This window comes from Trichomycterus rosablanca, chromosome 18, assembly GCF_030014385.1.
Source record: "Trichomycterus rosablanca isolate fTriRos1 chromosome 18, fTriRos1.hap1, whole genome shotgun sequence".
Lineage (NCBI taxonomy): Eukaryota > Metazoa > Chordata > Actinopteri > Siluriformes > Trichomycteridae > Trichomycterus > Trichomycterus rosablanca.
Window position 1 is genome coordinate 7,100,459 of NC_086005.1, and position 26,197 is coordinate 7,126,655.

The following is a 26,197-nucleotide window of genomic DNA, read 5'->3' on the forward strand; positions in this document are numbered from 1 at the left end:
GTTTTACCACCATGTTCCAAATGATCCTTGCTACACTGCATCATTCCTAATTTGCATGAAGTTACACTGTTTACTGACATACATAGACAGACCTCATTTAAAATGCATGACTTCAGGCTACTGCGTCACATCAAATCACTGCCTATGTGAACACAAGCAACAGGTTTTCTTATGTTTTTAAAAGCTGGTTTGCTTGGCCACTTTGTTATGCAGATATAATAATATTAGTTCATAGTTTTAGAGTTAACCTGTCCTTGTAAAAGCAAATTATTGAAAACAGACCTTTATCTAATAAAAACATGTGATACTCACTGTTATTCTAGTCATCTACAGTGCCACTAGTGGTCAAAAGTACATTGGATACAGACAATGCTGAGGTCTGAATAGGACTGTGTCCATTCTGTTTAAGCTATACTCTTTATACCATGAGACTTCTCCTTTCCTATGAGACTTCAAAATGCACATCTGGTCTGTAGAGACAAAAAACATTCATGGTTCTAGTCCATTATAAAGTGATCAGTCCAAGACTGTGCTTGTGTGGCGCATGAGTGACTTATGCTAGCCTGCTACTAATGGGATCAAGTATCGGCTGGTCGGGTGCCTACATAAAGACAGCAATGGACTGACATCCTGTCGCACCCAGTGATTCTGGAGAAACTGGACCCTGACCAAAATAAAGCAGTGGTAAAACATGAACATGATAAATGAAACATAAAATGTAACCATTATAACTTAAAGTTGTCTTAAGCTGTGTCAGATGTGGGAAGTGAGTTTCAATTGCTTTTTTTCTTTTCATCTGAATAGTATTTTTACTGTAGAGGGTGTAACCTCAGGGTTCAGGGTTAATCAAGATCTCTAGTGCATAACCAAATGAAGCCAGCTTCAAGTGACTTAAGTTTTTAAGAAAGCTTAACTGTTTGTTGTTAATGTTTCATACCATTGATTTCTTTTTTAGATGTGCTTAGCATGTACCCTTCTACTCTGTGTGAAAATGTAGTGCTAAGCACAGAAAGTCACAAACCGAAAATCTTCCTTTCTTCAGATTAACAGGCTGCAAACTGATCCCAGTCATCAGTGGTAAAACTTGTCATTAATAGTGCATTGCTTTTACCTCTGTAGTGCAAAGCTTATGCAAAACAAAGATTTGTTAATACTGAAGACACCCACAGTCTGGGAATTGCAGAAATGTAAATTTAAGACTTCGAAAAGTACGCCTAATGTGGACCATATTTCGAAACCTTTTTGTGTTGCTGGCATTGGCAAAAGAACAAGGGAAACTGCTTCATCACTGGCTAAAACATTACCATGTAAATCAGCCTATTAATACTGAACAATGTGTTACGAATGAACAAGTATAAAAGATATATATCACAATAAATCACTCTATAGCTTTCTAAAATAAAGTCACTGCTAATGCAAATGCCTCCTGAGTAGCTCGGCCACCAAGCAGGGAGATTCTTCCAGTCTGGGGTTTGATCCCGCAGTGCCAGTTGCGTTCCTTTGCTGGGTTCAGACCACAGAGTGGTCATTATTGTGTGGTGAGCTTAGGACAGTGTGGTTAAATGAGGAGGCTGACCGGTCCGAGCCCTCCACTGTACCATTAACGTTCTCCTGCCGTTGACAGCACAAGATCTGCTTGAATGTGATGCTCATTTCCTTATCTCGGTATGAGTAGATGATGGGGTTCATGGCAGAATTAAACTCGGCTAAAAGGAGGAAGAACTTCTCATAAGCCAGCACGTCACATTGTTCGCAGAATACGTCAAGCAACAGGAGCACTAAACCAGGCGTCCAGCAGATAATGAAGGCACCTAGGGGAGGAACAGAAGAATGAGTTAGGTTTCTCGTAAAATTTTGCAACATTATGAAGTTTTGTTGTCTTAACATCTGAATGTATGCCCTCTCAATCTATCACAGTTGACCCAAAATTAAGAAAGCACTATTTTAACGCTGTGCATAGTTTACATACATACATAATACATGCTCAAACAATATTTTTTACTTTATATTATATAATATTTTACTCTTTATAATATGTCAGCATATTAGGTGGAAGGTTTCAATGTTTTGGCTCATTGGTGTATATGTGTTCGTCAGCACTAATTAACCTAAAAAATGATAATTGTCAAGCAAAGTTTGGAGTTTGGAAAAGTTTGAACACCTGTCCAGTTGTGAATGAACTAACTTGTAAGTCCTTAATTGACTTTCATAGGACTTGGTAGGAAGGTCAAGAATTGTCTTTAGGATGAAAATTCCAGAGTTACCTTTTTTGACTTTTCAAACCACAAACTGAGGTCTATAAAGACATTTTGGTGCTTGGTGCCCTAACATCAACCCCCCTGAACACCTTTGGGATGAAATGGAACGTTTATTGTGAGCCAGGCCTTCTTGCCTTATATGAGGGAATGACCCAATGACACCCCTCAAACTTCTGTGGATATGTGGTGGTCATAATAGCAGCAAATTTGGGGCTCACAATGCATATTAATGCTCAAGGATTCGGGGTGGGATTTCCAACAAGCTCAAGGTCACTTGTCCATTTACTTTTGGCTGGTTATGCTCATTAATGGGATATGTGAGACTGTTACTATGCCATACATATCACATTTACCGTTCTAACCTCAGATGTTATTTCTTACACAGCTAACAATGAGACAGATTTTGGCTAAACATCTTATTTTGCAAAAATAATATTCGTGAAGGTCTGCTTTCTTTTAGACAACACAGCTGTTCTTGAATGCTTTACATCACTTGAAAGTTATGCCGGGACTCTCAGGAGTTAGATACACTTTAATGGGCCGTTTCCACAACTCCATGTTCCACACATTGCTCTTTGTAAATACACTCAATAGGGAGGGGAGTGTAATCTCCAGAGGCTGGGTGGGTGCTTTTGGGACTTCATAAGTTTAATTTCCTCCAGGTTTGTATGCTTACAAATCCCTTTTACTTTGCTCCTAAAATTCAGGCAGTATTTTCTCGCACTAGGTCAGTAATGTGGTGAAAGAAAAGATGTTGCCATTCAGAATCATTAAGTACTGAAGGCCAGTGTACAAAGACACAGAGGGTGTAAAGAGCACTAAATTTGTCGGAGAATCGGAAAAATAAGTTTGACTCTGTTTAGCCTAAAGTTAAGCCTATATTTTTTGGAAGAAGTCAAGGAATTTCTTTAACCCACAATGCCAGCTGTAACTGCATAATTTAGTTTGATATGGATAATCTGTGAGCTCAAATGTCATGTACATTAAACTGTGGTTTCCGGCCTTGCTCAACATGTACTCAGATTTCTCAAGTTTCTCTGAATCTTTTTACAATATTATGTACTGTATAATAGATGGAAAAAGACCAAAACTATTTGCAATCTCACATTAAAAAATGTTCTTTTTAAACTGACTGACAATTCTCTCACAAAAGTGATGAACTATGACCCATGTTCTCCAAAGACTAAGCCTTTCTTGGATCCTCCTTTTATGCCAAATTATGATACACTCTACCCAATACCAAATGACCTTCTTATTGTGGAATGTTTTAAAAAGGTGTAACTTGGATATTGTATGAACTTTTTACTCTTATTGTTCCCCTGCCCCACATTCATTGAGCATGTTTCTGGTATACATTTTCAAAATACAATCATGTTGGTCAGTCAAAACATTAAATGACATTTATTGTACTTAGTTAAAAAAATTCAAAAATTAAGTTATTCACAGATTTTTTTGCATTCTTTTACATCTAATCACAGTTTTCATTGCATTTAAAAAACTGTTAGCTCTTCTTTTCAAACAAGTTAAAAAGTAAAAGATTATTGTAAAAGGAAATATACACTTTACTGTGTGTTGCACAATATATAATACATGTTACTTGAGCGCTCTTTGGTGATGTTGCATTATTTATTATGTGCTACTTGTTGGATTTGTGGTCATGCGGTCTCATTCTCTAAAAAGCTCCGTTTTTTTCATGCACTTCAATACATTCAGCACGAGCCAGAAGTCTTCAGATGCTCATCCGGGTGATAACAGATCAAAGCTATATTTCATATGATTCAGGATCTGGAAATGTTCTTAACAGAGGAGGCCAAAATGCTTGAGGTCTCAGAACTATGCAGACATGATTTGGGGAGAGCTAATAGGGTGAAGGGCAGGAGGGAGGTGCGATACCAAACCTGGGAAAGTATTTAGCAAAAGAAGCCTCATTGTTTTACATTGTCCTTTGTCTTTGTCGTGCGGGGTTTAGACACATCAATCATGACCAGATTAGAAAGAAGTTCATTCTAAAGTCAACCGCTGTTGTGCTTCACATGTTTTCCTCTGTGTTGGCAACGCTAAATAAATACCTTTATTTGTCATATGTACACATACAATATATAGACAAAAGTGTTGGGACACCCCTTCTAATTTTTAAATTCATGTGTTTTAGCCACAACAGTTGCTAACAGGTGTAATAAATCTACAATATAAAGAAAAAAAAAACATGCATCCAACTGTGCACAATGCAACTGATTATCAGTCAGGGCTTTCCTGATAACACTGGTGCCCAGCAATACAAACTGACTAAATAGGCACAAATTCCCACAGGCACAAATTCCCCCATGCTTCAAAGTCACATAGATGTCACTCTATGGTTATCTAGTGTACACTAGAATGAAATTCTTTTTCCACATTTCCCAGCTTGTTTGGAAGCAGGGGTCAGAGCCATGGCCCAGCCATTATACAGCGCCCCCGGAGCAAAGAGGATTTAAGGCCCAACAGTAGCTGCTTGGCAGAGCCTGGATTCAAACCCACATTCTAAACAACAGCCTAGAGCTCCCACTGAGCAACCCCATCCCTAAAGACTTAATATGAATAAGGCCTGGTGGATGGATCATAGTGGATCATTCTGGTTTTTATACCTGATTTAAAATGTTTTTTTATTGTTGCATGACCTCCCTGACGCAATCTTCCATATTTTTTTCTAGGCTTGGGACTGCTACTGAGAGCGCACTGACAAGTGCACCTCCCAAATGCTAAGCTGTTTGGCCAATTCCTCTCTTAGACATAGCCAGTCATGTCTGTGTAGACACCCAACCAGCTAATAGCACCGCTGAGATTCAAACCCTGGTTTTTACTGCTGCACCACCACAGCCAAGACTATTTAACATTTCCCATCTTACGGCCAACGATCACTGCAATCTTTCGGCCAGCATGTCTGGCCTGTGGGTGGAACTCCCTACATATTTATCCATACACCATTGCTGCTGGTCTATACAGATCAATAGATAGATAGATAGATAGATGGATGGATGTTGAATAGACAGACAAACAGACAGACAGATAGATAGATGATAGATAGATAGATAGACAGAGAGATAGATAGACAGAGAGATAGATAGAGTGATAGATAGATGGATGGATGGATGGATGGATGGATGGATGGAGATGTATTCCCTGCCTTTCTGTAATTTATTGGGATTTCTGTGGCCAGGCGTAAATTTTTATGGGATAGATAAAGGTTACAAATATTTATTTTCACTTATAAGTGCAAAATGTTTTTAATAATCATAACAATAATAAGCAGTACGTTTTAGCTCAGATTTACAAATCTCTGTATAAGCTGTAGATTTCTTAAGGACTTCAGGAAGTTCATTAAAACATTATTGGCTGTTGGGTGTTTTATAGGGTCTCACAATAAGACCATTGTTCATTAAGTCAGTGACTTTAAAGAGCTTATTATTCTGATAATGAAAAATATCTGCATAATTTTAAAGATGATATGATTGGTATTTTTTAACCAGCAGAAGTTTATAGTTCTGAGTAAACTTACAAACAAAAATAAAGAATTTTCTCTGACAGACCTTTCTCTGTTACCCCTTTCAGCCTTACTTTGTCATTCACACTACATTCTTCTGACACACACAGCTTCATTATAATGGCATTTAACATCTTTTATCTGTGGAGTACCAGCACTGCTTAAGAACTATATCTGTCCTGTACTGCTCCACTGCTCTCCACTTTCCCGTCAGCCTCATGTAAGGCTGCATATGTTCTGAGCAACAACAACAGCACTGTTTCCTGTTGGCTCGGGGTGCCGGTGCCCTGACTGAGGTCCTTTCTCTAGGCTCGGCTGGGGGAAGCGGCGAGGCATGACGCTGACACAGTGCAAGGCAAACACTGGAACTGGCGACAGGAGCGGCACCACAGACCCTCAGCTGTGCGCTGCTCAACGGCTGCATTGTTCCAGCACTCGAGAACTGGAACCACGGTGTAACAGGATCACGTACTGTTTCGCATCATGACCTACACTACGAATTGTAAGTATGAAATCTAAAGGTGCAGTCATCTTAGGTTCAAAGTTTAATTTTTTACACTCGTCTCCTTATGGCAGCAATCATTATTTAATACGTTACTAAATCATTTCATTAAAAATACATGATTTAGTGGGGCCCATGCCTTCAGGCCTTCAGCACAGGTCAACTGAATTGAGACTGGTGGGATTTGAAGGCCAATCAAACATCTTGAACTCTTCTCTATGTTCCTGAATCCATTTCTGAGCAATTTATGAAGTGTGGCAGGATGCATTATCCTGAGAAAAGAGGCCACTGCAACCGGGAAACACCATAAAGGGGTAGTGTGGTTTATACATATCAAAGTATCACCCACATGAATGCCAGCATCCAAGGGTTTTCATAGGCACATTGTCTATGGCATTGCACTGCCTTTGCTGGCTAGCCTTTTTCCCATGGTGCATACCTTTACCAGGTAGCTACACATGCACTGTGCTGTCTATATGATGTAAAAGAAAATTATTCATCAGATCAGGCTACCTTCCTCCATTGTTCCATGGTCCAGTTCTGATAATCACCTGCTTGATGTAGGTGCATTTGGCAGTGGACAGGGACCAACCTGGACACTGTGTGTTCTGACACCTTTCTATCACAGGCAGCATTATTTTATCAGTTAGTCCAACAGTAGCTCAGTAGATTCTGTGGGATTGGACCAGACAGGATAGCCTTTGCCCTCCACATGCAACAGTGAGCCTTCGGCACCTGTGACCTTGTTGCTGGATCACCAGCTGTCCTTCCTTGGACTACTATTAGTACGTACTAACCACTACATGCCAGGAACACCCCATGAGACCTGCTTTTTTGTATGTCCAGACATAGTCCATCAGCCATCACAATGTCAATGTTGCTCAGATCCTTATGATTGATTATCATTCCATGTTCCCTGCTAACCCTAACCCAACACATCATATCAAGATCTGACTGTTCATCTACTACCTAATATATCCCACTCCTTGTCAGGTGACACTGTAACAAGATAATGCTATTTAATGCACCAGTCAGTGGTTTTAATGTTGTGGCTGATCAATGTACTGTATATTGTCCAAAACTTTCCTTTTACTAAGCAAGCAATGCTTTTAAACTTTGGGCCTGCATGCTTTTGTATGGCTGAATGAACACGTAGCTGAACACGGTGTACAGATACAGAGTTGCAGTGCTAAGTGAACTGACTACTATAAACACAGCCAAGGTCAGAGTAGATCTGCCCTCCTTGCGCAGGAAGTGAACACATGGAAATGTGAGCACAGTGTACTGTGATGACTGCTGTCAAGATGATAAAGAGCCTCCAAGGACAAATCGTTATAACATGTGACATCATTGCAACTCAGGAACTAAAAAATGGTTCCCTAAAGCGGATACTATTGGCAGAACTATGAGGCCTGGCTGAAGGTACAATGTAGACAGAAACTGTGCACATTGTTTCATTACCAGCGGGATCTGATTTTGTAGTCAAGGGAACTGAAAAGTGCCTCGAATGTTCCAAAGAACATTTTAATACACTGAAACACACTGTGAATGAACTAAAAAAAGAAAATAAAAAGCAATTGTACAATGTTGTAGTACACAAGTTGAAGGCCGAACTGGCAGAAATAATTTAGAAACACATTTTATTAGTACAAACCAAAATCTTGCCATTCCAATCAACACCAAAAGTGTTCAGTGAGGGTGAGGTTGAGTTTTTCCACACTGAATTTGTAAAACCATGTTTAATTGGGTTTCACGCTGTGCACAGGGGTACAGTCATGATGGAACAGATCAGGGCTTTCCCCAAAGTGTTAACAAATTTGGAAGCATTTAAATACTTTTACATGCTTAATTGTATATTCAATTATGTATGTAGGTTATATACATAATTATATTGATAGGTATGGCTGTTACATCTCAACTAAACAAATAGAAGAGATGCTCACATCCTTTTGTCAATATATAGTGGCCTAAAACTGCATTTGTCCTTTTTTTCTTTTTTCATTTATTTTACATATATATGGTGATATCCTATTAACCATTGCAGCTCTGCATGCAGCTCACTGGCTGAAGACGGAATCCACCAACAACTTGTTTTCTATTGGCCAATATCTGAATATCTACAAGGAACTTCTACATAACCAGAGAATCCTGCATTGCTTTCTGTATTCAGCACTGGTATTTGGTTTAATCGGACAGTAGGCGGTGACTGCCTACAGGGTATTATGTTCCTTGGAGAAGGCAAATTGTGTCTGTTAAATGTCCCACCAGGCTGCTGGCACCACTGAGGCTTGGATCTGTATTTTGTTTATTTTTTGAATATGGAACTATGCCACATTGTGCAGTTATGCCATAGCTATGTAGAATTATGTGCAAATGCTAAGTTTAGATAAGTGCCAGGCAGCACGATGGCTTGGTGGGTAGCTCCTGGATTTGATCCCCAGGTGGAGCGGTCTCTTCTGTGTAAAGTTTGCATGTTCTCCCCATGTCTGCATGGGTTTCCTCCCAAAGTCCAAACATATGCAAGTGAGGTGAAATTGTCCTGTGATTTTAACATTAAAGAACTGATGAATATTGTGTAACGAGTAACTACCTGTCCTGTCATGAATGTAACCAAAGTGTGTAAAACATGATGTTAAAATCCTTATAAATAAATATATAAGGGCCTTATACTTTTTGGGAAATACTTTTGTCCTAAATTGGCTTAAGCAAACCTAAAGAAAAAGCAGGAGAGAAACTTACCTAGAACAATCACCACTGTCTTCAGCAAGCTCATCATGGTGTCTCGGTTGCGTCGCTGGCCTGAGCTGTGACGTGACATTCTCATGGTGCGTTGGCGGACGTACATAAATATGTGCGCATACAGAACCACCATTACCACAAAGGTCACCAGATTGAAGATGGCCCAGAACACAAGATACGAGTTACTATAAAGTGGAGCCATGTTGGAGCAGCTGGCGATGGCACAGATACAGTTCCAGCCCACACTCGGGATGGCACCCATGACGATGGACATGGTCCAGATGATGACGATGACCACAACCACACGACGGTTACTCATGCGCGTGTGGAGCTGCATCCGAAAAACTGTGATGTGGCGCTCGATGGCAATGGCTAGCAGGTTAGCGACGGAAGCTGTCAGGCTAGTGTCAATGAGACCCTGCCGTAACAACCACGTGCTGACTGTTAGCCGTTTCGTGTTGGGCCCCGTGTTGAACATCAAATAGAAATATGCCAATCCAGCGAAAAAGTCTGCTGCTGCTAGGTTAGCCATTAGATAGTAGATGGGAAAATGAAACCTGCGGTTAATGTATATGGCTACCATCACCAGCAGGTTAGCAAGCATGATAAAGATACACACTGTAAGTCCAAGTCCCATCACAAGTCTGCTAACTGTATTCCACTCGTTGGCCAGAGACTTCCCACTTTTGTTGTAGAAGAAGGCAATGGTTTCATTGTAGTAACATTGGCCATCCATCTTGATGGTGATACTTCTACAAGAAAAAGAAAAAGAAATTAACAATCTGCTTTGTTTACACTCTATATTGTCTTCACCCCTCACCAGTAACCCTTAATGGCAAAACTGCAATTATTTAGACAATTTTTAATATCAGTGTGAAGAAAAGAAACAAAAACAATATAATATGAGCCTGATTTGAAATGACTAAATAATAATTGATTATGACAACACAATTCTGACTTTAGACATTACAAATTTCAAATGACTAAATAAATAACTAAAAATAAATAAATAAATAAAGCTATAAAAAGAATATAATGTCTCAGAACCGACAAGGCAGTCATGTCAAGCATGGACAAACAGCATGAACAAAAAGAAACAGTGGTCCTGAGCAAGCAGCACAAACATTGGACCATTAGATGACATGATATGATGATATTATTGATTTTGCCAGACCAGGTAAACCCAGAGGTAGAAACTCGACTCTTTTCATAAATATGTTCCAATGTTAGGATGCTATTGCACACAATTTTTTTTAACAAAAATTCCTTTATTTGTAGGTAATTTCATGGTGACTGATGGAAACCCAGACTTTTTCAATCATTTAGCAGACTTTTCCAGCTTTTTGAAGACAGATTTTAGCCTAGAATTAAAATGATTACCAAATGTATTTAATAAAGAAATAAAAGTGGAATTGTTTGTGTTAGTTTAAACAGAAAAGGTTTGTCTGTTATGACTTGGTAAAGATCAGTCCAATCATAGGAGTCGTTAATGGAAAATCTGGGTCATGCCAAAAGGTTTACTAACATTTAAATACTGCAGTCCATATAAGGTTAATATGTTACAATAAAATGAGTTAATAAATAATTTATTAAGCTGACTCACATACATCCTGTAGTTTATCTTGTTATCCTCTAGTTTATAATGTTAGAATATAGTGCATACTAATAGGAGGTAACCAATGTTGTTCCTCACCATCACGACCTCATCATGACTTTAAAAGAAACAATAAACAATTAAAGTTGAAATCTTTGGAGAGAAATCCATCCTGAAATCAAAACACTAGTGCTGGGTACATTAACAAAGCTTGCTCTGTTCAGCGTGCACAGTAACCACAAGTGGCGCCCCTGAACCCTGAGGTGTGAAATTAACTCTGATGGATTCTACACAGACTGGCACATGGTAAAGTTTAACCAGTCATCCATCTCATACTGGTGACTGGAAAGCTAACTAAACAAGCTAGTGGCTTACAAAAATCCCAGTGCAGTGCCACCTCGTAATGCACACCGTAATGACTAATAGGTGCCTCTGTAAGCCTGCTGGGCCTCATTTAAATGAGCTGATTCCCTACTGTGAAACACCCAGGACAGGACAGGAAATGCCCCCTGAGCTCCAAGCTGAATACGCTTCTGTTGTTGATGTTATTTACATTTTTGAACTAGAAACCAATGAACGTCTTTGTAAGAGTTGTTTAGGTATGACATTTTCATGGCATGGCAACCCAGTCAAAAAAAACCCCCACAGTACAGTATTAAAGCATGAAACGACTGGTTTAAGTTACACAAGCAGTTTGTAAAAATGAAAGATATTCTTTTTGTTAGTTTGTCTGTTTGTTTGTTTTGCTGGGAGGGTATCATTGGCAATTTGATACTTTGTTCAAGTCTCGTTGTACATGTAAAAGCCAAAGAGATTTAAATGATTGAATCATCCACCATCGTCATTTTTCATGTTTAAGCAGAATGTAGTGCAGGAGGTGAGCATGTTAATATTACTAAACAGAATCAAAATGAATAATACAGAGATGGTTTATTTTGCAGTGCTCACTAAATGTGCTACAAGTGGTAATTCTTACAAACGTTTTAACTCAACTACATACTTCGGTTTGTTTGAATTGATCTGTTTTAGGAAATGTATCAGACATTTCAATGACTGGCCAACTATTATTTTTAATTTCTACATGTGTAGAGGTAACAGCATTTTGTTGTCTGATCCTAGGGTGGAACAGGAAGGACAGAAATATCGCAGCAGTGATCCCCGGAAGTCAGACACTGCTGTGAACACAGGTGTAGCTCTTATCATTACACCATTATATGGAAAGGTTTTAAATATCTCTTCAGCTGATTTTGAGGTTTCGATCGTATGCTTTGTTGAATGCAGAAAAAATAAACCATTCATGCTCAGCCTGCTGCCTGTTGTCAGTTGTTTAGAGCTCAAATGTCAAGTGAAAGTGAGTAACCTTTCCATGCTTTTAATCTGCACTTCCAACAGTGCCAGTTATACAGATCCTGGCATTGTATGCACGAGTTTTATCACATAGCCTCAGGCCTGTGATCTCGCCAAGCTGAAGCCACTGAACAAAACATGGTCTGTGCACTTAAGTTTGTGAACTTCCTTCTGCTGCTGATGCAAGTGTTCAAATAAAGAGCATGCATTTTCTTTATTACACAGACAAGACCACCCTGTAGAATTTGCAGTGTGAAAACCACAGCTTTAGAATGATCACAGCACCCGCCTGCACTGGCTACAGAGACATGCAAGGAAATTCCAGCCTGGCCTGCGCTTGATAACACTGTAGCCTTGTGGTGCTTGTTACAAAAACTATCAAACATTCATGACAGAAAATACAGCTTGCCGGTCTAAATAGGTTTATATGTGAATACTATGATAGTACATGAGTTTATGAAATCACCCCTAGCTCCTCCATACTAGGGGTAATACTGCATCCTTAAAATACTGAATCATAAATGACTGCATAACATCCTAAATGCCTCTTAAGTTTAGGAAACCAATACACAATATTTCAAGTTTTAAGAATATGCTTAGTGTTTCATACAAAACACATTCATGTAAAATAAATTGAGCATTTAATCATACTTTAAAATGTTTTACCTCAGATCTGCAAACAGCTGTACTACTAATCTCTTATACAGTACAACATGCGGTAACTAACTAAATGATCTACTGTTAACTTCCCAACAAAAACAAGATAAAAATCTACACTATTTGGACAAAAGTATTGTGACACCCTTTCTAATTTTTAAATTGATGTGTTTCAGCCACAACAACTGCTTGCAGTAATCAATCAATTATATAAAGAAAATTATATGCTTTCAGCCTTGCATCAAAAGCTTAAAAAAAGTCTTTTCCTATCCTGTGCACAAAGCATGGTCTATAAATACATGAAGAAACACTTGGTTAAAAAAAAACTCCATTGGTCTGCACAGGGCCCTGACCTCAAATTCACTGAATAGCGTTGAAATGAACTGGAACACCAGTTGAGGCTTTCTCGACCAACATCTGTGCCCAGACATACACAAATGCCCTTTTGAATGAATAAGCACTAATTGGGCTTAGAAGAGTGACTGTTGTTATAGCCAAAAGGATCACATTTGTTTTTAAAATGGGATAACCAACAAGCTCATGGTCAGTGTCCAAATACTTTTGACCATATAGCGTACATCTGATAGAAAAGTGCAAGAATAAAGTTAACGCTGATGCAGATGCTGGGCTTTTTGTGCTTTGTTATACTATTTTCATTTTCACTTTTATAGAAAGAGATATAAAATGAAAACACAGCATTCATAGCATTATGTGAACTGTCATTTCATGTTATAAGTAATTATAATGATTTCAAATGTAAATTAAAATGCTGTTTTTTATTGACAGTACACTTACAAAGTACAGATACCCTGCAAAAATGAATCCATTACAGAGCAAGGTGCCTAAACACCTTGATGACCACAAGCCATTTGGGATATTCTGGGATGAGTTTTTGAGAAATATGAGTCCAAATGTAATTTTTAAAAGATACAGCATTTCACAAACATATTACCAAAAGTCAAAAGTGTTGGTAGTGTAATGGTGGAGGATGCTTTGCTGCTAAAGGGCCTGGGTGACTTGCTATATGTAATTCTGAACCATGACTTTTGCTGTGTACCAGAAAATCTCAAAGATCATTTCAGGTCATTAGTTAGTGATCTCTGCTCAAGCAAAATTGGGTTATTGGGTTATCATCTAAATGTTTCAAAGGAAACAAAAATAGTTTTGAAATGGCCTTGTCAAATGTCTGACTTGAACCACATTAAAATGGTCATGTTGCATGTCAGGTAGTTCATGTTGCATAAACCTTTTCCATCTGTATATAAATACCTGTGCTAGATTTTGTTATTCTTTTTGGAAAAGAATAGAGCATGGTGAAGCAGGCCGTACAGGTGGAGTAAGATCGTTGATTAGTCAAATGCAGTTGTGTTGGAGTGAAACCATACAAGTGATATTTTTAAAATCCAACTGCAATAGCTGTGATACTATTGTGTACAGTTACTGTCGTGTTTGTGCTCTCAACTTATGGAGAAAAATGGCAAAGCCTCACCTTCAGCACCTTTCACAGGTACCCTTGTGCAAGTGTAACTGGACAATAGCACGTCAGGTACAGCACAGATAGTTGTGGATTTGGTACTATAGGGTAATGTGCAAAGGAAAAAGAAGCATTAGAATGTTATGCAAAGTGGTTTAGTAAAACAGGTCAGCAGATCTTGTAACTCAGACAGTAAAAAATGTGTACAAAAGGGCTCCTAAGTGACACAAGAGAAAAACATTTATGCCATTATATGAAGATAATAAGTTCAAACTCGTCAGCAATGCCCTAGTTTTCACTGGCTGAAAGTTCAAGGCTGTGTAACTGGCCCTACTGTCTGAGTGGGAGAGATGGCATACTGGTTCAAACAAGGCCACCTAATCTCTGCTTCAGCACATTCTTGTGCAGGTGTAGTTCCCTTCAAGTGTGTTTATTTTTTGCCCACTGATTAAATGATATTCAGTTTAGAGGCTGTTTGGATTTACATATGTAATTCACTAAAGGTTGGATTGACGTGTCTAGAAGACTCCTCTTTTATGTTTTGTACTGGATCGGTATCTGATATTGATCAATACTCTGATCTTTGATACTGATATCACATTTAAGTCTTTATTTATGCTGCATCAATTGTTTCCCAGTTTGCTTTCAAAATATTTGAGAACACGTCACATTCAGAACATGTATACAAACTGCCGCTAAAACAGGCAGGCGATGCAACACAAGCGGATTCTTCAGAAGTTTCCTTTCCTTCAGGTTCAAGTATGCAAAAATCTCAAAGCCATGATCTGTTTCAGCGCTGCTCATCTGAACACAATAAGACCATTGTTCAGCACTAGGCCAGTTAAAAAGTTACAGAAAAGGATTTTACAATGAAGAATTGCTTTTGGGAACAGCCATGGTGTTTAAAATCAAATGTGTGTTCAATTAATTTAATTCAGGACGTCATCTAAGAGCAGTTAACAATCTGGAAATGGTTCTGCATTCCTGATTAAGTCAGAGAGATTTAACCAGTGCCTAATATTTCATTTCATTTCCTTTTCACGTTTTACCCTGCTTATCCTAATCAGGCTCGCGGGGGTCCGGTTTCAATGAAGTTACATGACGCAATGTATTAACACACCCTAGACACACCCTGGACAGGACTAATCACTAATCACGGAGCCTCTGCCATCCCCCCCTTCCTCAGACAGAGCCAATTGTGTCTATATGTAGATGCCAGACTGGCCAGTAGCACCACTGGGGATTGGAAGCCTGGATCTAAGAAGTGGTGAGCTATCATAGTTCAGTGCTGTTTCAACTGAGGAATAACTAGAGGAATTTCAGGTTTTGTAGATGGGTGGATGGATGGGCAGATGCATGGGTTGAGTGAATGGATGAATAGATGGATGAATAGATGAATGGACCATACCAAGTGCCTGTGCATTCTGTAAATAAGAAGCAGGAAAAAAGATCAATTAGGGTAAATCCTAGGATTGAAGATGAGATAGAATGAAGAACATGAGTGAGAAACGAGTCTGTAGTGTCACCATGATGTGAGGCTATTAAAATATGACAAACATGGCTATTCGTCATTTAATGGACTGAACATTGTCCTTAAGACCGATACAATTCATGTCGTCTGAGTTGCTAAGTCTTATAGCAGCAGGTATGAATGACCTTCTGCAGCGCTACTGATTACATGGTGGATATATCAGTCCAAACCTAAAGGGTTCCTGTGGTCAATAACACTGTGATGAAGGGATTAAATGGCATTGTCCATTATGTGCATTAAGTTTATTTAGCATTGTCTTCTGCACTACCAGCTCCATTAGTCCAGATTAAAAATACAAAGTATGCCAATGTCTTTTAGCCAATAACCAACCATCATTTACCATCGAACTCAACTCCAGTTGTTTCACATTTCCCAAAAACATGCTGGAAGGTGGGTAGATTATTCAAAATAGCTCCTAAAGCTAAATGATTATGTTAAGTTAAAAAGATTGGCAATCTATCCAGGGTGTATTCACACTTTGCCTGGTATTCCCAGATTAAGGCCCACCCATACATAACTAGGATAAAGCAGTTACTGAAGATCAAAAAATGAATGAACGAATGGACACTACAAACAGATGATGTTAACAGTTTTAGGCTCATAATGACATTTTGCATGGAGGCGTAAAATAACTAAAATACCACCGTCAGATTGAAACCTCATTAAAATTCCATCAATTCATTAAGGAGCCCTTTTAGATTAAAGTAATGATGATCAAAGTATTTTAATTCATCTTTAATGGCATCACTAAACTCTAAAGCAGTGACTCTTTAAACTGAGAAGGCACCAAAAAATGGAGGGGTCGCAAGATGATTTTATCAATGTATTAAACAGTTTTTTTCAAATAATGTTTTAACAATTACATTTATCACTTCTACAATTATGTAACAGGCTGGAGATGCACAATTAAAGGTGTTTCCCTACTGTTGCACCAAAATAAAAGAAAGGTCCCAAACTCCGATCTTTCCCACTTAATTAAGGAAAAAAGCTGAATGCTTGAGACGTTAGCTAGCTACAATGAAAAGATAAAATTCTAACTCCAGAAAAAGCCAATAAAAAGTTCAGTGGAGGCATCTATAGATCAGGTATTGATCTCTACATAAAACCGAAGAGAATAAGAAAAAACCTTTCATTAAGCGTCGGCACTATCAGAAAGAATATATAAGAAACTGCTTAACATGCCAGGTCAGAAATAAAATAGTGCACCCACAATGACATCCTGATCACGTTCATAAACCTGTAATTGCAATGACAAGTGCAATGCATAGTGATAAGATCGTGAGTGTGTGTGTGCATATCTGCACGTTTGTGGCCCATGCACCATCTGAATGGCTGACAAATACACAAACCACATTTACTTTGCACTTCTTGTTGTTAAAAACAAAGCCTAATAATTGCTGCATATTAGCTTCTGCTTTCCAGTCTATGGTGTTCTTGATGCTTAAGGAAGGTCAGCCATAAAAGTGTGCTGTGAAAACTATGGATTTGGTAAGAAGGGGGTCGTGACTTTACCATTTTTGGTGGGGAGGCTGCAAGACAAAAAAATGAAAAACCCCTGTATATAGTCAAGGACATAAAAAAAAGCTTAATATATAATAAATAACACCTTAAAAAACACACAGTGCACAAACAAGAACCATCCAAAACAGGAACTGATAAATTGCTTTTAATACCATCAGTACCTCAGGTTTGACATCAGCGGGTTCTTTTAGTACTTGGCATGGGGGCTGGCAGCACTGTTTTGGACTGGTTTAAATACCAAATACACATAATTAACAATACAAAAACAGACACACGTAGGTTGATGCTGTATTTTGCAGCATAGTGTTTTTGCAGCATAGATGCATCACAAAAATTAAGGTTTTAATAATTAATTATTAGCCAGTATCAATGTTTAACCAGTATTACATTTTAGATTAAAACATGCAAAAAAATTGTAAATTAAAACATACATGCTTATACTGAGCTCAGGTGGCACAGTGGTCTATTTGCTAGCCCATTTAAATCTAAATCTTAGCGGTGCTGTCAACCGGCAGAGTGTCTACACAGACATGATTGGTTGAGTGGGGGAGGATGATGGCCAAAGCCCTCCGATGGAATGGTGCCCTGTCCAGGGTGTTCCTGCCTTGTGCTTAGTGTCTCTCCTGCCGTGACCCTGACCAGAACTAGGCAGTTGTTGAAAATGAAATGAACCTTCTTATAAAAAATAACATTTTACTTCCTGTCTTTACAATTCAGGAATCCATCCCAAACGGCATACTACACAGGTAATAATATACCTATAAGATGGAAAAAGATTGACTTTTTCCGTGCAAAAAATACAGATCGATAAGTAACAAATTTCAGAAATGAGGTTGTCAAGACAAACCCTCAAGCATTTGTCTGGAAAACTGAGATGACTCCAGTCCGAACTGTATTATAAATGCCAATACACACTTCCTCACTTCCTGAGAAATATCAGAGATTTTTTTGTTGAAATAACATGTGTGAGCAATGCCTGTGCATACTTGTTAACACTGCTTCATTGGAAAAGATGCATGTCTCTGCTGGGCAGATCGTTCAGAATGAACAGTTCTATAAGCAAAACACACTGCTGATATAACATAGTGTAGATCTTAGAACTGATGTGCTAGTCAAGCTGAGAACTGGCTTCTAAGTAGTGACCTACATATAAATGCTTATTACAGAACAGCGGTCACGGTTCTTTCTTCCTTAAATATTTTTGCATTCTCAGTGCAGTGCTTGCTCAGTGGGAACATCAGCCGTTCGCTGACCTCTTACTCAGCAACAGAATTGTTGAAAGAAAAAAGGCAGTCTGGTGTTTTTCTTTCCAACACAACAGTAACCCTTCTATTCTACAGTAACACTGGAGTTTAACAGACACATGCTAACAGGCTTTGGGTGCATTTTTGTTCAAAAGTAAAATAAATACATCTGATTGTGATGTGATAGTGTAAATAGCATCTTTTAAAAGGAAAACACGATACCACCTTAAGTAATTTAAAAACGTTATACTTCGCTGACAGAGTACTACAGAAATAAATAAAAAGGCTGTGCTAATTCGTTTACAAACTCCATTTCCAGAAAAATCTGTGATTCATTCATTGTCTTAAATCTTTATTTAATTGACAAATACAAAATTTCAAATGTTTTCAATGACAAACTTAATTGTATTTTATAAATATAAACACATTTAGAATTTAATACCTGCAACACACTCAAAAAAGTTGGGACATTTTCATGTTCACCACTGTGTTACATCACCTTTTCTTTTAATGACACTTTTTGATGGTTTGGGAACTGAGGATACTAATAGTACTAACAGCTTTTAATTTTCCAGTGAAATTTTGTCCCATTCTTGCTTGATACAAGACTCTTCTAACACACACATTTAACAGCGGTTTCTTTCCTTGCCTGGCACGGACTGAGATTACGTACAGCAGATGAAAGACCTAAATTATAAAAATTCTTGTGTTGACAAATGTTCTTTTTGAACTGATTGACAATTCTCTTATAATGTTTGGCACAAAGTGGTGAACCACAACCCATCTTTGCTTGCAAGGACTGAGTTTTTGGTGGATCCTCTTTTTATACCCGATACCCTCACCTGTTAGTTTAGTTCACCTACTTACTGTATGTGTAGGTTGTGAAATACTCATAATAATTTTCAAGTCATAATAGTGGCAAAGGAAGTTTTTCTAAAATGTTTACATTTGTTTATATTTACAAAACACAATCAAGTTGGTTAGTTTGTATCTATAAAAATGGCTTCATTCTGATTAGGGTTACAGTGGGTCAGGTGCTACTTGGAAACATTGAGCACAAGGTAGAACTATACGGTGGACATTAAACTAATCCAATGCAGGGCACCACACGCTTACACGCTCACTTACACCTGGGAAATGTAGCGTAGACACTTTAACCTTTGTTCTTAAAAAGAACAAGGAAGACATAGTGACTGGAGCCAAAGGATAAACCCAGGTCACTATGATACCTGCTGTGTCACCATGTCTCCTCCTTCAATTAAGTATTATTTTAGTATTTTGTAGTATTTCACTGTACTCTGTAGAACAGTATGGAGAGCATGTGGTCTCAGTAATGGTGTACAGTCTGATGGTTACCTTATCATCAGCGTTTTTAAACTGATTCAAATGTATTAACTCATCATAATTGTTATTTTATTATTGTGAATTCCTTAGAAAGATAAAATAATAAAATAACCATGTCTGCTATAATTTATTGGTAAACAATAAAAGGTAAGTTTACTTTGTACTGACCAAATTATTAATGTCATATTGATAGTACACATCACATTACCGCCATTTATCTGTTTACATAATGACTTGCTATAAAAAAAACAAGACACAGTTTTAAACCATAATTCACTGCTTTCCACATATGGCAAGCATGGCTCCGCTACCTTAAGAGCAAATAGCAATGCCTGGTCGATGTATATCCATACCAAAAATGATTAAGCCAGCTGTATTAAGCCAGCTGTATTCCCACTCATGCCACTCTCTATACAATGTGTAGAGTATATTTAGTCAGTTTTTTACAATAGTTGCCAGGATCCCTTAAAATGTAGTGCTTTCACATTTAATTCAACTTTCACCAAACGTAAAAACACTACCAGTTTGAAGATTCTGATCAGTAACTAGTTTATAAAGATGACTTAATATGACTACTGAGGTGCATGTAGACTAGATAATAATGATATATAATAATATCATTTTGAATGATTTTCTATCCGGCCCAGCACTTGGGTGGCCATTATATCTACACAGACATGATGTCGGAGTGGTGGCCAATGTCCTGCAATGGATTGATGCCCTGTCTAGGGGATTTCCCAGTGTTTCCCTGATGAGTATTAAGCAGTTCATTATAATAAAATTAACCTAAAACAATCTATCTGTCCCATTCTTGCATGTAAAATAGCTGACATCTTGAAAATGCCCCTGCTTTGACCTAAAAAAGATACAAATAAAACCATACACAGATGGATTGCCAACCCTTGCATTTCAGAACATACTTTGCACCACATGCATTTGTTATAAGCAACATATAAAATGTGAATAACTGCAACAAAATGCCTTTTCCCCCCTTAATAACAACAAATGTCACAAGCAATTACAACCATCCAAACTAGTAGAATGTACAGGACCATTAATAAAACTTTCAAAGAGTTCATTCACGCCAGTTTAGCATTCCTTTGTACTGACAGATCTAGCTGAAGTGCCAGACAACATAGATTGGAACAAGCTGTGAAAAAGTATTTGGCACTTAGGCTCCAAAAGTTTAACAGCGTAAAACAAAGTACTTCCACATCAACTTTAATGATTTCAAATGATTCACTACAATAGTTCATCACTGGGCCTAAATTACATTAGCATTCATGTTTAGGAAGTCATATAAGAAAATCATTTTTGTTGGTCTTTGTTGACCAAATAATTACATTTGCATGTGTATGTGTCCTTTATTTATTTATTTATTGCTTTTTGGACAGATAACAACCCACTCACATCTGCTTAAAAGATAGCCGTATGTGCAGTGGACAGTGTAAGATTTTTACAATGTGGATTTTTTTCTTTACCATATGGCTGAGAAAAAGTAAAGTTGCTGAATGGTAGCGGGAGTACCTAAAATAATTCCAGTTCCAGAGTGGCAAAATAATCTTAAACCTAGCCATAAATATCACAACAGACTTACTGATATTTACCAAAACCAATCCAACACAGCCCATAATAAAACACAGTAAGAACACACAACCCGAACAAAACCTTTACCGGGTCAGACTGAAACTGCACGACAGAGCCCAGTGGCACTCATTAAACACATCTGAGAGTTTAAAGGAACAGGAAAAACTGGGTCTATTCCGGGAGGTGACAAAAGCTTCTTTTAAAAATGCTACATTATTATTATTGTGTGAACGCACCCTGGTCTTCAAATGGCAAACTGAATGATTTTAGTCTTTAGACATGCTTGTTAGGCAGCTAGAAAAGACAGTGATCCTGGGCATAAAGGAGGCCAACCAGGGAACATTCCTAAACATTATTGTACATTGCACTGTACTGTAGGGAAGGCCTTTTTTCTGTTCCAGCATGACTGTGCCCCTGTGCACAAAGCAAGGTCTATAAACACAAGAAAAAATGCTTGGTTTGAAACTGCACAGTGGCCTGCACAGAACCCTGACCTCAGCTTCACTGAACCTTCTAGACCAACATTAGTGCCCAGCCATATTAGCTCTTTTGAGTGAATGGACACAAATTCCCACAGACATACTTAAATGTGAGAAGAAGCGTGGCTGTTGTTATAGCTGAAAAGATCACATAGAGGTCACTTTATTTTAATATTATTTGTTTGGAATTGAGATGTCCAATAAGCTTGTGGTCAGGTATCCAAATACTTTTGGCCATATAGTGTATGTGTGTGTGTGTGTGTGTTCTTTTGCTGCCTATTTAGCCCCAGACCACCTACTGCCCTGGTTAAGCACAGGCCACTAAAAATAACATGCCCACTGTTAACCAAGCACACATGAATACAGTAAGCAGGCTTTGATTAATGCAGTCTTTGTATATTGAATTGGGTCTGTAACTAGAGACTTAGTTGGGGGCAATTAATCCTATATAACATTTGTGCAAATCCCCCAAGTGATCTTTAAGAACCTCATTTCAAAGGAAAGCCAGGTTTATTGCATGCTTTCTGTACTGCAAGGCATTGCATACACACTGAAATCACTACGTTCCCAGAAAAGCAAAAACTAAAATCACTATGTTCTCATAAAGATCTATTCATTAACTGTATCCAAATTAAAAACGCAGTCCTTCTCTGATGCACACACCCACTAGTAAATCAGAAAAAAACTAGAGGAACAGAGAGCCTCTAATGAAGTTTCCTTCTAGAAACCATGATAAATGAGTTCACTGAGCTGTAATCACTGTCTGTATAAATAAATGATGCAATACGTTGTACTGCCTGAGAAGTCGAGAGATCTAACATAGAAGACTTGACACTTCTGTAATTATTTAAAAAAATATATAAGCAAGAAATACAGACATTAAGAAATATTTAAGTTCCATGGTTAGGGACAGTTGTAGAGTAGTGGGTAGAGCTTTGGACTATCATTCAAAAGGCTGTGGGTTTAAATCCAGACTCTGCCATGCAGCCACAATTGGGCCATTGAGCAAGACCTCCAGAGGTGCTGTACAGTGTCTGACCCTGCACTCTAACCCCAATTTCCAAACAAGCTGGGATATGTGGAAAAAGAATTTCATTGTACTGTCCACGTGTATATCTATATATGACAAAATAAATGCATTCCAACTGCCCTCAATTATTTATATGTTTTCGATTACACGGGTCTTATATTCTCTATAGGCTTTGGAAATGTGGCATTATACCTTTCCTGTCTGGCCAATTGTAAGCATTACTACTGTATAGGGTGGCACTGGGGCACAGCTAAAGAAATAAGGACCTGGGTTCCACTGTCACCCCCAATTTTCAAATGTTCTACCTATGTCCCAATATCTGACCCCAAGGCTGAGACAGATAAAAATGCAAATCAATCATAAAGGATTTAGAATTGCATCAGTAAGCTGGACTTGTACACTATTTACTCTAGGGTTGTATGTAGGACCCTTTCTTTTTGACAAGCCTAACTAAAAGGCTGATTGCTACTCCAAATGGTTATTAGTAGCACAAATGGGTCTTGTTTAGAAAGACTTTTTGTTTTTGGGTCCCATAAATTCCCTTGAAACCGCTGGCCAATTTCACCAGAGGAATTGACCAATGAACCCATGCTAAAATAAACTGGAGCCTTTTTGTTTTCAAGATTGTACAGTGTTATTTTGAAATGCAGCTCTCCACCCAAAGCTGTGATACATTACTTTATCTAAGGCGGGTACACTGGAGCCAGTCCAAAACCAGCAGTCATGCTTTAATACTTCAACATTAGGCTGCACTGGTCACTAGCAACACACACTCGATATCGTTAGGGTTAAGCCCTGTTTTATAGCATAATGTGGAGTCATTTTGGGAAGGGAGGCTTGGCTGAAGACAACTAGAACTTTTGGCGTCTTAAAGGCTTGAGACTCCACATTTCTCACCCCCTAATGTGCTAATTTATTCATGGGGTTCAGCAAAAAGCCAGGACTGACTCACAGAAACTACTCTTGCATATAGCGATGATTTAAAAGCCATAAAAGTACAAGATAGTGATTGTTTAGCTTATCTTGTTCATCTCTCTGCCATGAAGCAGGCTGTGACTAAAGTGTCAGTGCTGATGAAAAGGATCTTAATCGACTATGCCTTGAAGGCAGTGGAGTAAATAAAATGTCTTTTGATGTTTATTCTGAAAGAATGATGTCTTAGGAAATATTAGGATTTCATATTTACTTTCTCCCTCTGTCACACACATACATTATTGTCTAGTAATTAATATCTACATAATCAATGTATCCGTAATGCTACACTTAAATGATTAAGAGTTTGATTTGTACGTAGAGAACTTCTTTAAATGAGGACTTTACTTATATTAACCTTACTAATTTGATAAAACATTTAATGAATCTTTGCATATCAAAATTTTTTTTGTCTGGCATTAGGTTCAACATATACATTCTGTATGGTTATTAATAGCTACATAAAAAAGGTTTCTTAATTGGATCAATTGGATGGTAAAGGTTCTGGGTAAGAAACATTAGATTTTTTTTTCCAAGGAAAGGTTTTCTGCTAGAATGCCATGGTGTAGCTTTTACACAGACACTTGGTCATACCTGTAGCCCATACACTTGGTATAGGATTCCTAATGGGTCCTCTTTAGGGTCAATGGTTCTTTGTGAGCCCAGTTTTAGAATCCATTGCTGATTCAACTAAAAGTTGTTTTACTGTCAACATTCGTGTTGTAGGGCCCCAAGAAGACATTTAGTTTTTTTTTTTCCATGAACAGGGACAAACCGTTGAGGATGATGCTAGTACAGTAGTAAGTTCACAGTGTTCCGTATACCTGCATTTTAGTAACTGTGAGTTACTTTTGTAGTTAACGAAAATACATCAATTGCAATGGTACTTATCTCACTGAGATGCATAGAATTAAACGAATATTCTGTAATAAAAGTAGAACTTATGAAACATCATCATCATAATTATGTGCTGTACGGAACACTGTTTATACACTGTTCTTTAGGTCGTTTTACAGAGTTTGTATTGGAAAAGTAGTATTAAAAGAAATAACAGCAACAAAAATCAGCTTTTTCTCACACAAGCCAATTTATTTCACTTGTATTTTATATCATAAATAAAAACAAAAGTATTTACTAGTTTTGTTTGGTTTGTTTTTCTAGTCACAAGAGCTAAAAGCGTTACTTACCTCAGGAAAACGTGCAAAATTTGATCCGCTCAAACAGGCGAATAAGTCCAAAAGTTTTACCTTACCAAAATAAGTAAAAGTCCGGTTCTTTAAAAAGGTGTCAGGGATAGAAAGCCGGTTTAATGCGGTAAAGTCCAGAGTTTAGTTTTATGTTCATTTTACATCCACAGAGATGAACAGAGCGCGTGAGACGCGGCGGAGATCGCGCGCACCTTTCCGTTAGTTCAGATCACAGCAAAGAGCCGCCGCTCTCCCGACGAGCGCCTCGAGCTCGAGCAGTGACGTCACAGCCACTCACACACACACACACACACACACACACACACACACAGCGCGTGGAAAATTAAAACCACATTGTCAGTTCAGTCTCAAAAAGAAGCTACTGATCCAAAATCGGTACCTAAAAGTTCGACTGACTTTACTGCTGTTTACATGGGCTTTTGCACAGACGGATGGATGGATGTACCTGTAGACTGACCACTCAGATTTCTCAAGGGTTCTCTGCAGGGTCAGTGGCTCTTAGTGAGCCCAGTTTAAGAACGTCTTGCACCTGAAAAGTTCATTTTCAATTGTAGGGTCCCTAGAGGACATTTAAGGGTTCTTAATGCACAGGGGCAAATCACTGAGACTGAGAAGTTATATCCATAAGATCACAGTGTTCCATATAACTGAATGTTACCAGTTTTTTTATGGATAAAAGTAAAACTGTGTCTTGATTTTTTTTGTTAAACAGACATAATCTACACCAACAAATGGATAGATTAAATCTATTAAAATATATTATCTAAAAATTAAGGTACTGGACTAGTAATCCAAAGGTTGCTGGTTCAAGCCCCACCACTGCCAGGTTGCCACTGTTGGGCCCTTGAGTAAGGCCCTTAGCCCTCAATTGCTTAGACAATAAACTGTCTCTGTACTGTAAGTCGCTTTGGATAAAAGCGTCTGCTAAATGCCGAAAATGTAAATGTAGATCAAATTGTTGTATGTATGGCTGTTTGGTGGGTAGCACTGTTGCCTCACAGTGAGAAGGTCCTGGGTGTGATTCCCAGTTTGAGTGGTCTGGGTCCTTTCTGTGTGGAGTTTGCATGTTCTCCCAGTGTCTGCATGGGTTTCCTTCAAATCCAATGACATGCAGTCATGTTAATCAGAGCTACTAAAATTGCCCTAAATGTAAAAGTGTGCGTGTCCGCCCTGTGATGGACTGGTGAAGG

The 26,197-nt window shown here is 38.2% G+C and overlaps 1 protein-coding gene across 1 annotated transcript; it reads right to left on the reverse strand.

Annotated features, from left to right (window-relative positions):
- Nucleotides 1-1,239: 1,239 nt before the first annotated feature.
- lpar1 (lysophosphatidic acid receptor 1) lies at nt 1,240-25,202 on the reverse strand. The gene is made up of 3 exons (XM_063014386.1): nt 24,987-25,202; nt 9,020-9,771; nt 1,240-1,811 (listed from the first exon to the last, which is right to left on the reverse strand). Exons 2-3 carry the CDS (start codon nt 9,753-9,755, stop codon nt 1,510-1,512), a joined length of 1,038 nt encoding a protein of 345 aa, XP_062870456.1. The 5' UTR covers nt 9,756-9,771; nt 24,987-25,202; the 3' UTR covers nt 1,240-1,509.
- Nucleotides 25,203-26,197: the final 995 nt, after the last annotated feature.

What these genes read in the sequence shown, in the direction of transcription:
- lpar1 (XM_063014386.1), bottom strand. Translation starts at nt 9,755, where the DNA reads ATGGATGGCCAATGTTACTACAATGAAACCATTGCCTTCTTCTACAAC. An exon ending in GACAGTGGTGATTGTTCTAG is followed by an intron (nt 1,812 to 9,019) that starts GTAAGTTTCTCT and finishes TTCCTCCCCTAG; the next exon opens with GTGCCTTCATTATCTGCTGG.